This window comes from Euleptes europaea, chromosome 14, assembly GCF_029931775.1.
Source record: "Euleptes europaea isolate rEulEur1 chromosome 14, rEulEur1.hap1, whole genome shotgun sequence".
NCBI classification, from domain to species: Eukaryota; Metazoa; Chordata; class Lepidosauria; order Squamata; family Sphaerodactylidae; genus Euleptes; species Euleptes europaea.
Window position 1 is genome coordinate 44,809,837 of NC_079325.1, and position 14,643 is coordinate 44,824,479.

At 43.4% G+C, this 14,643-nt stretch overlaps 1 protein-coding gene across 5 annotated transcripts in view; it reads right to left on the reverse strand.

Moving 5' to 3' along the window:
- Nucleotides 1–14,643, reverse strand: part of TNC (tenascin C) — a 70,947-nt gene that overhangs the window by 31,418 nt on the left and 24,886 nt on the right. For 2 of the 5 annotated variants that reach the window (XM_056860374.1, XM_056860373.1), the window contains 2 exons: nt 10,784–11,056; nt 7,921–8,193 (listed from right to left, as the gene is read on the reverse strand). The exons of 1 other annotated variant lie outside the window; for it this stretch is intronic. In XM_056860374.1, coding sequence (XP_056716352.1) covers nt 7,921–8,193; nt 10,784–11,056 — 546 coding nt within the window. Of the gene's footprint in view, nt 1–3,194; nt 3,468–4,825; nt 5,102–6,559; nt 6,836–7,920; nt 8,194–10,783; nt 11,057–14,643 lie in introns of all 5 variants that reach the window. 2 more of the 5 variants (XM_056860377.1, XM_056860375.1) reach the window with 2 other exon arrangements.

Sequence of the window (14,643 nt, forward strand, 5' to 3'; positions counted from 1 at the left end):
CTGCCTTCCATCGGAGCCCACCTATCTTTTTTTTCCCTGTCCTCTCAGCAAACCATAAAAGCACCATGGTACACCATCCACCCATGGTTGTCTGTTTCTAACACTGAAAAATCAATGACAGCTGTGTGCACTCACCCCACATACAGGCATACTTTTAAATAGTTGAACTGCAAATGGTAAAATCTCTAGCACTCAAATTAGTCCAGGCACCTTATGAAGCTACCCAATAGGTTTGCCAGCATCTGGGCAATCCGACCATGGTTAAAAGCAGAGGGCGGTAGCCAGACCACTCCTTGCTTATCCTGGCCCACCTGTAGGGTTGCCAGCTCTGGGATGGGAAATACTTGGAGATTTTGGGGGTGGAGCCTGAAGAGGGTGGGGTTTGAAGAGGGGAGGGACCACAATGCCATAGAGTCCAATTGCCAAAGCGGCCATTTTCTCCAGGTGAACTGATCTCTATTGGCTGGAGATCAGTTGTAATAGCGGGAGATCTACAGCCTTCACCTGGAGGCTGGCATTTTTTGAGGTAGAGCCCCCAAACTTGAGAGTAGCTTACAGGGACTCTCCTTGCAAGAACCCCCAAGTTTGGTGAACATTGGGTCAGGGGGTCCAAAGTTATAGGGTCTGGAAGAGGTCACCCCCTCCCGCCTCCATGCACAAGCAGGAAGGTAAGAGTCAGATTCTCTGTTCCTTCGCTAATCGGCTAATGCTTGTCAATGGAGAAGGGAGGTGTGACCTCTCCAGAGCCCATAACACCGGACCCCCTGACCCAATCTTCACCAAACTTTGGGGTTCATGCAAGAAGAGTCCCTGAAAGCTACCCTGAAAATTTGGGACTTCTACCCCAAAAATGCCCTCACAGGAGCTTCGCAAAAATCCCCCCTTTTTCTATTGTGGGAACTATCGCTGAGCTAACTTCTGCAGGATGTAGCAAAATCGGCTTTTTTCTGGTTTATTTTTGGTTTGGGTTTATTGATATGCACAGCTCTATTTGACACCTCTGGCCTATTTCATTTATGCAGAAGTAAAACTGTAATGAGTATTTTTGTATGGAAGCACAGGGGTGAGATACCCATTCACCCCAGCTTGGATCCAGCAAGGTCATTCTTGTGTTCTTACAGATAGAAGGACCTTGATAATTCTGCATCAGTATTTTAGCATGAAGGTCTTATAAGATGGTGTTTCATCTCACCCAGTTAAACTGTTCCATTTACTCACCAAGGCTTGCACATACAGAGGAAAGTAAACCCGATAGTAGTGTGTGAGTGAACTGATAGTGTTACAGCAATAGACTGAAGAACATACACTAGAAACTGAACCTGATAACATGGTCCCAAAAAGAACTAAATAAAATCATGGAGGATAGCCATGCTCATATTGCTGGATTAACCAATATGGTCTGACCAGGTACACTTTTCCTTCAGATGATTCAGAACCTCAGATTGGTGTAGTTTTATAGAATTATGCAACAGAGAAATGATCAACATGGAAACTTTATAACTGCCCTCCATTCTTAATTCTCAGTTTTTTTCTATAGTGGTAAGGGCTGGTTCTGAACATTACGTTCAATGCATCACTAGTCCATCCTAGTCAAGATTTCTTTTAGGGGCATGGCTGTTGTTGCAGAGAGGCCCAATGTGGTTGGAGATGTTGGTAGACAAGGAAGATGAGAATCTGGTTGAACATGAATGACACATTGGAAAGACCTGTGACGACACTGCAGATAAATGTTGTGTGTGTGTGTGTGTGTGTGTGTGTGTGTGTGTGTGTGTGTGAAATTCCAAAACAGAAATGAAGGTTTGAATCCTGTGAAGATGAGATGGATGGAGGTGAGAGCCTCTTGGAAGATGGACTACTGAAGAGCACTCCAAAATCTTTGATGATTTTTCCTTGATTGAGTAAGCTCCTGTGATATAATTCATTCCTTTCTAAGAACCACACTAAGGCCCTCAAATGGAGAAAATGGATCTCAGTGTGGTTTAATGAATGGAAAGTTGGATTTAGGATGTAGGCTAACCGAGCTCAAGTCCTTGGCCAAACATGAAGCCCATGTGAAGTTATCTCCTCCAGTTGTTCTCAGCTTAACCTACTTGAGAAAGTACTGATGGATGTTTTATCCCATTGAGTTGTCTGGGTATTGAAGCATTATTGAAGTTGTGGGCCTGGCCCATTTTTAAACTGGATACTTCTTCCAGGAGGCTCATGTGGAAACAAATAAAGACACACAGATTTAACCAGCGTAATCTAACTTAATTTAATTTGTTCCTGGGGTTAACTTTGTGTTCCACTCTTATTTCATTCTGGTTTAACTAGGGTTTCTGCAGTGTTATATCAAGGCTTATGTACACATTGGTAATGAAGCTAGGAGGAGACACGAATGAATGGAAGGACTCCTTCATGGCCCAGTAGCTCAGCGGACTTGTGGACTGCGACTCATATCCCTCACATCGCAGCTGCCATGTCCTGTCTTGTGCGCCTCATCCTCCCAGAGGGGCCGAGTGCCTGCCCGCACAGGCTCATCTCAGTGGTTTCCCGAAAAAAGCCGAATTCCCATACTGGTAAATATGGGAATTCGAGTTATTTTCGGGTTTCCCAAAGAAATTCAGCCAGTAAAGCCTATGGGGACTTTTCACTGCTGCTGGGGCATTTTTGCAGGTAGAGGTCCCAAATTTTCAGGGTAGCTTGAAGGGACTCTCCTTGCAAGAACCCCCAGGACTGGTGAAGATTGGATCAGAGGGTCCGATTTTATGGGGTCTGGAAGAGGTCACCCCCCATATAGAAGGACATGTGCAGTGATCTGCATAGCACTTGGAACTGTTTTTAGAATGCAACAATGGCTCATTTTCACTTAGGAAATCACATAATTTGAAGCCCACAAATCCAGGGAGAAGTTTGGAAGCATTAAGTGTAATAAGTGAGGATTAATAAAACAAGGGTATATGCTGATCCCTGTCCTTGGGACAAAATGACAAAGACATCTGTATTAACCATGACCTGCCACTTCTCTCATTTTGGTCCTCTGAGAGACAGAAAATAAACATCAAGGAAAAGGTATGATGGAGTCTCGTTAGTGGATGCATCAGTAGCCAGTGATGAGGGAAGCCATGGCTGTTTGGCAAGAAGGATGTCACAAAAGTTCTTCCAGAGGAGAGAAGAGAAGGTGGAGAAAGGACCTCCTGGTTGTATTAAAATACCTGTTAGAGCAACAACACTTAAGGGCCGAGTTTGGCGACCGAAGACAAAGCCATAAAGGACAACCTCATAACCAATGCCGGTAATAAGGCCTCTAAGGGTCAGTTGGTGCTGTGTTCCTGAAAGGAGGAATTCCTGGGGGTCCAGCAGTTTGCCAGAATCCACCACGATAACCAGAAAGCTGTCAAAGGCATTCTCTGAGGCCATCCAGGACACTGTAAACCCATATGGATTAATTCCTGAGACAGTGAGGTTTTCCAGTGGCGGAAGGGCCTCTAAAAGAAGGGAAAGGTTCAAGAAACATAACATTTGGAGTTAGATATGGCTGCATGCTCAACCCAGTATAAATCACAGGTCTCCAGAAAAGCATTAGCAACTTTTATATGACTAAGGACATTGGCGAGTCTTTCAGATATACATAAAGTTTGGGGCTGATTTATACATGGTGAAAAGGGCTTTAGCTCAGAGGCTGGGCGCTTGCTTTACATGCAAATGTTCCTGAGTTCCATCCTTGAAAATTCTGTTGGAGACCATAGATAAATGCTGCTACTCAGAACAAACAATTCTGAGCAAGGAGGACTAGAGCTGACTCGCTAGAAGACAGCTTTGCACCTTCATAAAGGGATATAACTTAAAATCTCTTAGGCATGCAAAATGTATGAACGGCTCAGGTCGCTCACAGCTGCACCCTGTGGTACAGTTTACAGCAGCTGTGTAAAAAATGGTTTGAACAACAGGAACTTTGTAAAGTTCCTTGATATTTTCACACAGACATGCTTCACTCGCAATTGTGCTGCATCGTGGCTTTTGTAGTCTCCAGAAATTGCAGAACTTGTATGATACAATGCAACTGCCAGAGAAGAGAGTTTATAACTTGTTTATACAGCTTTTTCCTGTCTACGATACAATGCAGCTTTTTAATGCACCTACTGGTGACTACAGCATGCATGATGCATTGCCATTGTGAGCAACGTATGACACTCTGGCCTTGTATTTGACTATCACTATGGGTGACCCACCAGACAGGGATCTTTGTAAATTCTAGAAAGCAATTCCATCTTGTGTGTGTAAAGTACCATCAAGTCACAGGCAACTTATTGTGACCCCGTAGGGTTTTCAAGGCAAGAGATTAACAGAGGTGGTTTGCCATTGCCTTCTTCTGTGTAGCAACCCTGGACTTCCTTGGTGGTCTCCCATCCAAATACTAACCAGGGCTGACCCTGCTTTGCTTCTGAAATCTGTTTGAGCAGAATCCAGCAAGAACCCTGTGTGGAATGTTTGCAGAAAGCCTGATAAAATGAATGGGGGTTAGCACAACAGGGCTTGCTCAGAACAAGGTGCCTGCACTGCGATGTGATAAATACGACAAACTTAACAGTGTTTTCACACCTCTCATGTGGGATCAAAACGAGCATTTCTTGGATGTCATAATTACAGACTGCCCATTGCCCAAGTAGGGCTGAACTGTTAAAAAAAAAGCTACATTACTAACAACCCTTTATATGAATGTTCTCAGCTTTGCTGGATTTCGACAGTAAGTTTGTCGGCGAATATTCAGGGATCATTTGGCATGTTCTTTGAAACAGTGGTCAGAAACATGATTTAAAAGCCACAACGACTTTTAAATGGGTACCTGTCATCACCAAAGAGGTGTGGGGCTCAGGGGTGCCCCCTTCGGTGGTTGTGCCCTGAATGTTAATTTCATATTCAGGATAATCTACCAGGCTGGAGACGGCAGTGTCGCGAGCCTCCCCTGATACCATAAGCTTCTGCGGTTCATGGTCTGAATACGAATCTCTATCATTTACGGCCAACCTGACAAAAGATTCATCTCTTGTGGTCCAGGAGAGGTTGAAGCTGTTGGAGTGAGCATTTGTGAGTGTGAGCATGCGCAGCTGTGACTCGACCTCTGAAGGAAAGGGAACACAAGTGGAAAGACAAATGTTACTCGTGATGTACCGTGTGCCAGAGAATCAGGGATATCTCCTAAAAACAAAGAAAAAAATTACCCTGCAGGATATATACTGGCCTGTTATTGCCTTTCGCATGATGACCGTCATTTAAAGTGAACAAATCCATTCATCCTTATCTCCGGGATCTACCATGAGTGTGTTCTTAGACATGAACCCATGCACCACATTCTAGCAGCAATGAGGCAGGGTGCTGGGTGGACCGATGCAGTTCTCATGCAAGATGCATGGCTGCGTGAAGTAGCCCTGAGTGACCCCAATTAAGGATCCATGCTGGAACTGCCTGCATACTGTCAGCAAGTGACAAGCAGTATTGGCATGGTTTCATAATGCTGAAGACCTCATGAAATTGAACGAGAGCGCAAAAGCCTCAGAAGATGATGGAATTCAGAGTAGAAAAGGGGACAGATATGGTGTCACCAGAATGCTGCATGAGATGAAAGGATAGTTTTCTCCATGCCTGTGCTTCATTTGACCATTTTCAAAGCATGCATTTGCATTCAGATCAGGCTTAGTCCTTGGACCTCAAAGGCTTCTGCATGCAACACAAACTGAGAGTACCGAGCCATGCCAAGTTTAGTTGGATCTCAGTTTCTCAGAGATGCCAACTGCTGGCAAAAATGCTCTGGCATCCAACAGAACGTATATCACAATCATAGAAAACATCAGCAGCAATGGCAGAAGTGAGACTGAACCTCAAGAAAGAGATGGGCTTTTGTTGTTGTTGTTGTTCCAGCTGCTAACTTAGTATCATAATATACGCCAAGAGGCCAAGAAGAGAAGGCTCTTGACATCATCAAAAACTGCCATCCAGGCAACATGTCCTCTGTTGGGTTGATATGTCACCATATCAAAACAAAAGGTATCGAACGATCTAGATCCTATGAAAGATGTTTGGACCTTTGTCACAAAGGAGAAAGCAAGATAGCATGCAAGACTTTCCCCCAGAAAAGCAAAGCCATGGAGTCACCTGACCTCACAATGAGAAAAAAAAATCAGGCAATGAAGGTTGAAGAGGGGTGGAATGGTGGACGCTGAAGATCAGATGCAAGCGATGTTCCAGAAAGACGTCAACCAAAGTACATACACATATACACACATATATGCATGTACCCAAACACGTATCTATATATACACACAGAGAACAAAACAAATGTGATGGAGATGAGAGGGTGTGTGTATATATAAAAGAACCAATAAGGGTTCCGGTCACTCAGCTCCCTTAATTTGGGGACATGTTCATGGCATGAGTTGTCCTCCCTCGAAAGCTCACAGTAATTCCAAGAAACAATCTCTCTCAACATTCCAAAAGGAGACAGGAAGGAATTTTCTTTGGGATTCGACTTAGAACAAAAGGCATCACAGAATTTAAAAAGCAAGTGCTGGAGATGATGTACCTGTGGTGGCCAGAGTTGTCAAGGTCTCGCTACTTTGCCCATCAACCAGGCCATGAAGCCAGAGGGTATAACTAGAATTCGGTCTGAGGTTGGTGAGGACAAAGCTTCGGGTGTCCCCCGGTATTGTGTGCAGCTGGGAGTCCAGAGGCAGGTGTTTGGTGTTGCTAACATCTAAGAGAAAATGGTCAAAGGCCATGTCCTGTGCTTCCCATGTGAGGGACATGCTGTCGGATGTAGCATTTGACACCGTGAGTTTGCTAAGGAGGGGTGCAGCTACTATGAGGAGGAGAAAAACAAAAGGAAACACATTATACCCTGGAAACCTTTGACTCCTTTCTTTGCAACATCCCTCCCACCTTCTGACTGATATAAGGGCTCAGGGATCCCATTTCTACTTGTATCTGATGAAGGGAACTTTGACTCTCGAAAAAATTTTATCGTAGAAAACTTGTTGGTCTGCTCTTCTACTGCAAACTAACACAGCTACCTACCTGAAAGTTGCCTAAAATATATGAATGCTTTCCATGTATCCAGGCCAAATGGCAGGAAAGCATCAGGAAATGTTCTAATGACTTCATATGTTAATTAGTTGTATTTGTAGGATGTTCCTTTGATGACCTACCCACCAAGGAAAATCTCCTGCTTAAGGTCCTTTTGAACAAATCTAGTTATTGCCTTTAAGTTCTTACTTATAGGATCCACCCACCAATGAACATCTCCTGCAGAAGATCCTTTTCTCCACCATGTTCAGTTGTCCCCATCCAGTATAACCCCTTCCTCCATAACACTCCTACAGTTCTAAATAGTTTTTTGATAGGATTTTGTTAATTTTGATTAACATTTTGATTGATTGTTATTGGGTTTTTTTCTGTTTTGTGATCAAAATAGTATAGAAATCTTGCACTGGATCTAATTACACCTTTCCACTAAGCAAAGACTCTTCCTCTAGTGGAGAGAATCTTCCTCCACTGAGGTAAAATATTCCCTGCACACAACAAAGCAACATGTCAGACAAAAGAGTTCTAGCTGAGTCTTGTCCCTTGAAATGTGCAAACAGACTTTTGTGTGTAGGAATATTCCCAAAAGTGCACTGCTACCCACAGTCTAAAGCATATAGCCCAGATACAAGCTTGCTATCTCAGGAAAACAAAGGTTTTCAAAACTTCCAATCCCCACACAAACATAACTAAGAACAAAAATATTCCGGCAGATCAATAAACTTGTCTATTCTTTCAACAAGTATAATATGCTCCTCTAGGTATGCTCTTTGTGAGAAGGCAATGGAGAGGAAAAGGGAATGAACGAGGACAAGCAGAACCCTGAAAAGAAGAACCGTTAGTGACCAAGACAGGATCATGTACCTGTAGTCGCCGAAACGCTTATTGCCTGAGTGCGGAAGCCCCGTGTGAAACCATAGAGGTAGACAATAAAATCAGTGTTGGGGGATAGCCCTGAGATGTGAGCAGTCCTTAAAAGGCCTGAGATGTTGTATTCCATGGGTTCCAGCAACCTGTTAGAATCAATCAGTTCAATGGTAAACTTCTCAAAGGCTCCTTCGGTGGCCGTCCAGGAAAGGTTGAAGCTCTCGGGGGTAAGGCCAGAAACAGTTAGATTGCCGACTTCCGGTTTTGTTGCTAAGGAGGGAAAAAACATTTTTTTTTTTTTTAAAAGTGAGAGTTCAAGACCTGCCAACTTTCTGTTGATCTTCAAGCTACTGGTTTGCCTAGCAGGAGATGGAATGGGGAGACTGGCTCAAGCAGATATAGAGAAGAAAGACCAGCCAGGGTAGAATCATGGCACAAAATGAAAAATACCATCCATACTGCCACCATGCATGAAAGCAGAATGAAGTGAAGCAACATAGCAAGAGAAAATCTCTTGTTGTAGTTTTTCATAGGAAGGCTTGGATTAGCATCAGTTGGAGACTTTCTACCTATACAATCTCCTCTTAGATTGGTTACTTAAACTGAACTAGTTTCCAAGTTTGTGAAGGCCTTTTTTTTTTTTTTTTTAATAAATTCCAGAAGGGTAAGGGAATTAGACTGCCGTGGCAAAAATAACAAAGAGTTGTGGCACCTTGAAGACTAAAAGCATATGTTTGCATGGTGAAGTGGGCTCTACCTCATGAAAACATATGCTTCAGCACTTAGTTTTTGAGACCATAGATGGACATGCTAAGCTGAATTGACTCAGAGTGGTAGACACATGACACTGCTAACTTGGAAGGCTTTAAGAGGGGAGTGGACATGTTCATGGAGGAGAGGGCTATTCATGGCTACTAGTCAAAATGAATACTAGTCATGATGCATATCTATTCTCTCCAGTATCAGAGGAGCATGCCTATTATATTAGGTGCTGTGGAACACAGACAGGATAATGCTGCTGCAGTTGTCTTGTTTGTGGGCTTCCTAGAGGCACCTGGTTGGCTTCCTAGAGGCACCTGGTCGGCCATTATGTGAACAGATTGCTGGACTTGATGGGCCTTGGTCTGATCCAGCATGGCTTTTCTTATGTTCTTATGCTACCTGAGATGGTTTGGATATCCCAGGGATTAAACCTGGAACCCTGAACACTCCAAATGCATGCTCTTCCAAAGTGCTATTCAGGGTGATCAGTTTAGCAATTAATCCAGTTTAAGCCCATGTGGCAAGTTTGCACTCTACACTGTCGCTATAATTCCATCAGAAGGAGGGTTTTCCTTTCCTGTGGGCTGTCTGGTGCATACATCGAGAAGGAAGCGGTACCATACTGAAGTGGTAGAGTGGCTTGCACAACCTCAGGCTGTAGTTGGGAGGGCCCATTCTGCCATCTTCAGACTGTACCACCTCGAGCTGATGAATGTGCCAACCAGGCCTGGGCATTTATGCCTCATGAGAGAGCAGGCCTGGAGAGAAATGCGACTCTGTGGGGTAGTCAAAGCTGGATGGAGTTTTGCCATAGTGAGTTAAAAAGAGCAAATGGTGGGGGGGAGAGAGGTTATGAGGCTCTTGTCAGAGATGAAATCCTTTCTTTCTCCAAGGGGAAACTGTGTCTCAGGTAAGCTTTTTCAAGAGAAATGGTAATGGCATGTTACAGCAACCTTTTTAGAAGAGATGCCAACATGCAGGGAAGAGTTAAATTCCTTGGTCCACCCTTTGCAACTAGCATGAATCTTGCCGTTTTATTTAAATGAAAGTGCTTGCAATGCATTAGAGGAGCAGCAGGGTTTTCATTGAACAAGCAAACAAACAATAAAGGAAACTGTAGGAAATGAAAATCATAATCAGATGTAATAAAGAAAATCAAGGTCATCTCCTTTACAGACCAAGAACTGAGATTTTATGTGAGCTGAAAGTGTCTGAGAGTTCACCCCAGCCAGTGCTCAGCTAGAGGAAATGCATGGTAAAGATTAAAAAAAGGGATGCTTCTAAGCATGGACAAAATGTCTTTTACCCAATTCAAACCACCTCAAAGATTTAAAATGATGGATTCTAGGTTACAAAAGGTGACTTCCATAGTGTCAAGTTTCAATTACTTTTATTTTAGAAACTGAACACTGCTAAGTATATTTTTCAAGTTCTAATAAGGAAAAGACTTACTAAGCCTAAGAAAGGGAGGGGAAACAACATGTTTATTGGTTTCCCTGAAAGTCTTTCTAGAACATAGGTCTAGTGGCTACAGAATTTATGCTCATTTTAAGGGCTGCAGAATTTATGCTCATTTTAAGGACTACTGCAATAACTTCTTCCCCTGAAGAAACCCCAAATACGTAGGGAATTTCTATTCTGAGTAATAAAAATATTTTTACCTATTTTGTACAAATGGCCTTGTTTTTATCTCTTAGAACATAGTTCTAAAGCAGTGATTCCCAACCTGGGGTACTTGTACACCCAGGGGTAAAAACCAGGACATTTAGGGGTATGCGGAAAAAAAGAATAATGTTGGAAATATAAATTTGAAATAACAGCAACTGTATTATTTACAAACATTTTTGTCAATACGAAGGGTACAATTTATAGAAATGAGCTGTCAAGGGGGACGCAAGTGAAAACAGTTTGGGAACCACTGTTCTAAAGCATAAGAAAGGTTTTCATGAGATGAGCTGTTCCAGTTATATTAAGTTTGCTGATCATTAGAAAAGAGGAGAAAATTTGAAGTGGATGTCTCTCTTCTCTGTAAAGGAAAGAATAAGGAGAAAACCAACAAAGAAGGAAGGAGCATGGACAAACGAAAAGAAAAGGGTACCTGTGATGGATTGAACCCTGATGGGTTTGGTCCTGTAGCCCTGAGTTACACCATAGAGGGTGACAATGTACAAAACGTTTGGCTGGAGGCCAGCGATGTCCACAGACCGCGCACTGCCCAGAACCGTGAGATTCTGCATGACTTTGGAGTGGTTTGACTCTCGCACCTGTATGAGAAAGCTCTCATAGGCCCCTTCTGCTGTTGTCCAGCTGACCCGGAATCCATCCCAGTCAACGTCTGAGACTGACAAATTCCCCAGCTCAGGTTCCTCCTCTGGAGAAGGACAGAGAGCCAATTGGTTAATCAGGGCGCAGGCCGAAGGGGAGACAAGGAGCCGTCCAATCAGGGCTTTCATATAAATGAGCCCCACTCGCGGTCCATTGCGTATTTATGAGCTCGGCTCCTTTTCAATTACACGCACGGAACCCTAGTCTAAGGTTTCCGAAGCCAGCCAATGCCGCCGAGAAAGCAGACGTAAATAATGCCGGCCCTACACTGAGCAGTAAGTTGCAGGACCTAGAAAGCAATGTAGGGAACCAATTTCCACGGAAATTGTTTTACAAGCATCTAGTTACGCTTCCCGGGTTCTTGGAAGGAATGTTACCGTTGCTTTATGATGCCCATTAAAAATGCAATATTTGCTCCTCCGATGCTATTATACTAATGCAGCAATCAGCAGTCCCTTGACTTGTTTTGTCTCTGCCTCTTTCCCAAAGACAGGGAAAGACAAAGAACAAATTAAAAGATGGAGAAACCAAAGTACGTCAGCCAGTGCAAGGCAGAAGTAAATAGGCAAGTAGAAAACACCCAGTTCCAAACTTGTTGTACCTGATATTTACTATACTATCTTATTTATGGTTTGCTTTCTTCTTTTCTGTTAAACAAAAACCTGTTTAATAAAATTTATTTTAAAAAACAGAACAGGAAATACTTTGGATGGAAAATGTGGCAGGTAGCAGGGAGTTAGGGTTGCCAACTCTGGCCTGGAGATTTGGAGGGGGTACCTAGGGAGGGTGAAATTTTGGGAAAGGAGGTTGCACAGTGGGAGGTGATGTCATAGACTCTGCCCTCCAAAGTTGCAATTTCCTCCAGGGAACTGAGGCCTGTGGTCTGGAGATGAAGTGTAATTCTCGGAGGACCCCAGGTACTACCTGGAGGTTGGTAACCCTCGAGGGAGTGCTTAATCCATCCTGACCACTTGGACTTATTTCCCCCACTTTCTTCTCTCCCCCACCCCGGCTTTCACAGCCATGTGGGAAAAAAAGTTGGGGGGGGGGTTTCCTAAGGGATTGTTGTCCCAAGCAAAATAAGCCTATCACAGCCGTTCTTTGGAGAACTAATTTGACTCATCCACATGGACTCTCATAGCTCAGTAAAATACCCAGCAAAGAAATAAATGTAAAAGCTACCATTCTATAGAATGTCCTACACACAATGGTGACTTCATAGATTGCTAGTGGATGGTATCAAAAAATCACCTTTATTTCCAAGCACTATCCTGCCATAATAAGTTATCCATGCAGAGAAAGGTTTTTTTGTTTTGTTTTTACTTGAAGAACATAAAATAACAAATCAGCATACTGAATTGGTACAGTCCTAAAAGTGAGTCCCCTGAGGCTATACCCCTTAATATTTCATACATAATTCATCTCTGATACTCATATTTGGTGGCAGAAAGTGCTGTCAGATCACAGCCAATGTATGGTGACCCGTAGGGTTTTCAAGGCAAGAGATGAACAGATGGGGCTGCAATTGCCTGAACCTCATTAGTGGTTTCAAGGGTTGCCAGTTCTGCATTGGGAAATACCTGGAGATTTTGGGGGTGAAGCCTGAGGTTGGCACCTGGAGGTTGGCAACCTTAGTGGTTTCCCATCCAAGTACTAACCATGGCCAACCCTGCTTAATTTCCGAGATCTGATGAGATCAGGCTAGCCTGGGCTATCCAGGTTAGACCTAACAATTTTTAAGGATAAATAAATGGTCCCTGCTTCCTTTTTTACATGTGTCGATACTTTTTGTCAGCTGTTCCTGTTCTCTGCTTTTTACTGTTCATTTTGGATTTGTACTATGGATGTATATTGTACAGAGTTTACATGCACAATTATGCCATTTATAATGAATGCATAATGTATAATGCTGCTTTACCAATGCTGAAAATGAATCATACCTGCTACGGGGGAGGGGGGGGGAATCAGTGCAAGGAACCAGGAAATGGTGTGAAAAGAAAGACTTCTGGATATTACTTGTATAAGGGTGAAACTCAATTGGAACCAGGTTTTGGGAGGTTGAAACAGCAGGGGTGAGAAATCTGAAATAATCCCTAGTAGTATTCTTTTTTCAGAAGACATTGCTTTCATGAAAATGCAATAAATATCCAGGTTTTTTGGGGGGTGGTAAACCTGCTATTTGCATGCATGCTATAAATAGCAGTCACATTGTCTCTCCATGCACTGTAGCAAAGAGAAGATCAATGCTAGGTCTCCAGAGCATGCAGATGTGTGGAAATCCATGCATCCTCACAATTCCAAAAGGTGCATTCTGGTGGCAATGATTCGAGGTGAGTCGACTCTCATGGAAAAGCTTTGAAGAATAACACAGCTCAGTTTGGAAGATCAGAATAAGCCACACAATGAAAACAGGAGAAAGGTGGCAATGTTTTCATGGGATCCCAGGGAACATTCACACAGGGATTCATGAGATTTCTAGGAAATCCAATGCCTTTGAGTTCCATGAAGGAAGGATAGAAATACAATAAATAACTAATTACGTTCTTGAGAACCTTAAAAGCTTTTCAAGGTTTCTTCAGTGAGTAAATCAATGATGAGTTGATCAGTAATGACTGGTTTCTTAAAACCCTCCTCTCTTCCTGTAATGTACAGCCACAACGGAGAATGTTTTTGTGAGTGAGGGTTTCCATCTTGAAAGAAGAAGACTGCTAGCCAGTCCAGATTCCAGTGTCACTCCGTGTCGCCCTGAAGCTAGAATTCAGGGGCACCCATGAGGAAGGCATGGTTGAGGGAGGGGAGGGACTTCAATGCCATAGAGTCCATTGCCAAAGCAGCCGTTTTCTCCAGGTGAACTGATCCCTCAATGAGGAATCCTCATCTGCAGCCCACCTTGAATTGCTTCCTCATGTCTATGTTTTACTCCATAATTATTTACATCATGGTTTGCTGATCATAGGTGGTCCCTTGTCCTCATGAGCATATTGTTCCTGTCTGCAGAATATGGTTGCCAGCTCCAGGTTGGGAAATACCTGGAGATTTTGGGGGTGGAGCCTGAGGAGGGTGGGGCTTGGAGAGGGGAGGGACTTCAATGCCATAGAGTCCAATTGGCGAAGAAGTCATTTTCTCCAGGGGAACGGACCTCTGTCACCTGGAGATCAGTTGTAATGGCGGGAGATCTCCACCCACCACCTGGAGGTTGGGACCCTACCACAGAAGGCAAGGTGAAGCGAGTTACAATCACCCGTTCGTGACTACTGTGAGGCTTTTTGGTCCTCGTACCACTCAGTTAGAATTATCACCCATGCCAAATTCACAGGAGAAAAGAAGCCAAATATCATGCCTCATTTGACTGTTAATAATCTCCTGTGAGTCTGAACGCAGGCTGACATTGTGGCAAGAGATGGCACAAGGTTCTTGCAATGCAGCAGAACGGTGGCATCTCAAGCATGCGAGACAGCCTCGAGCCAAATGTCAATGCTTAATTAGGCCTCATGCATATCTGTTAATCATTAGCTCATCCTCCCCATGGACAGGCATATACTGAAGGCATGCAAACATACAGTAAAGAGTTTTTTTTCCCCCGAAAGAAAAATGTCACCATTTTCCTGTGGGAGTCATCTGGATTTGTAAGCA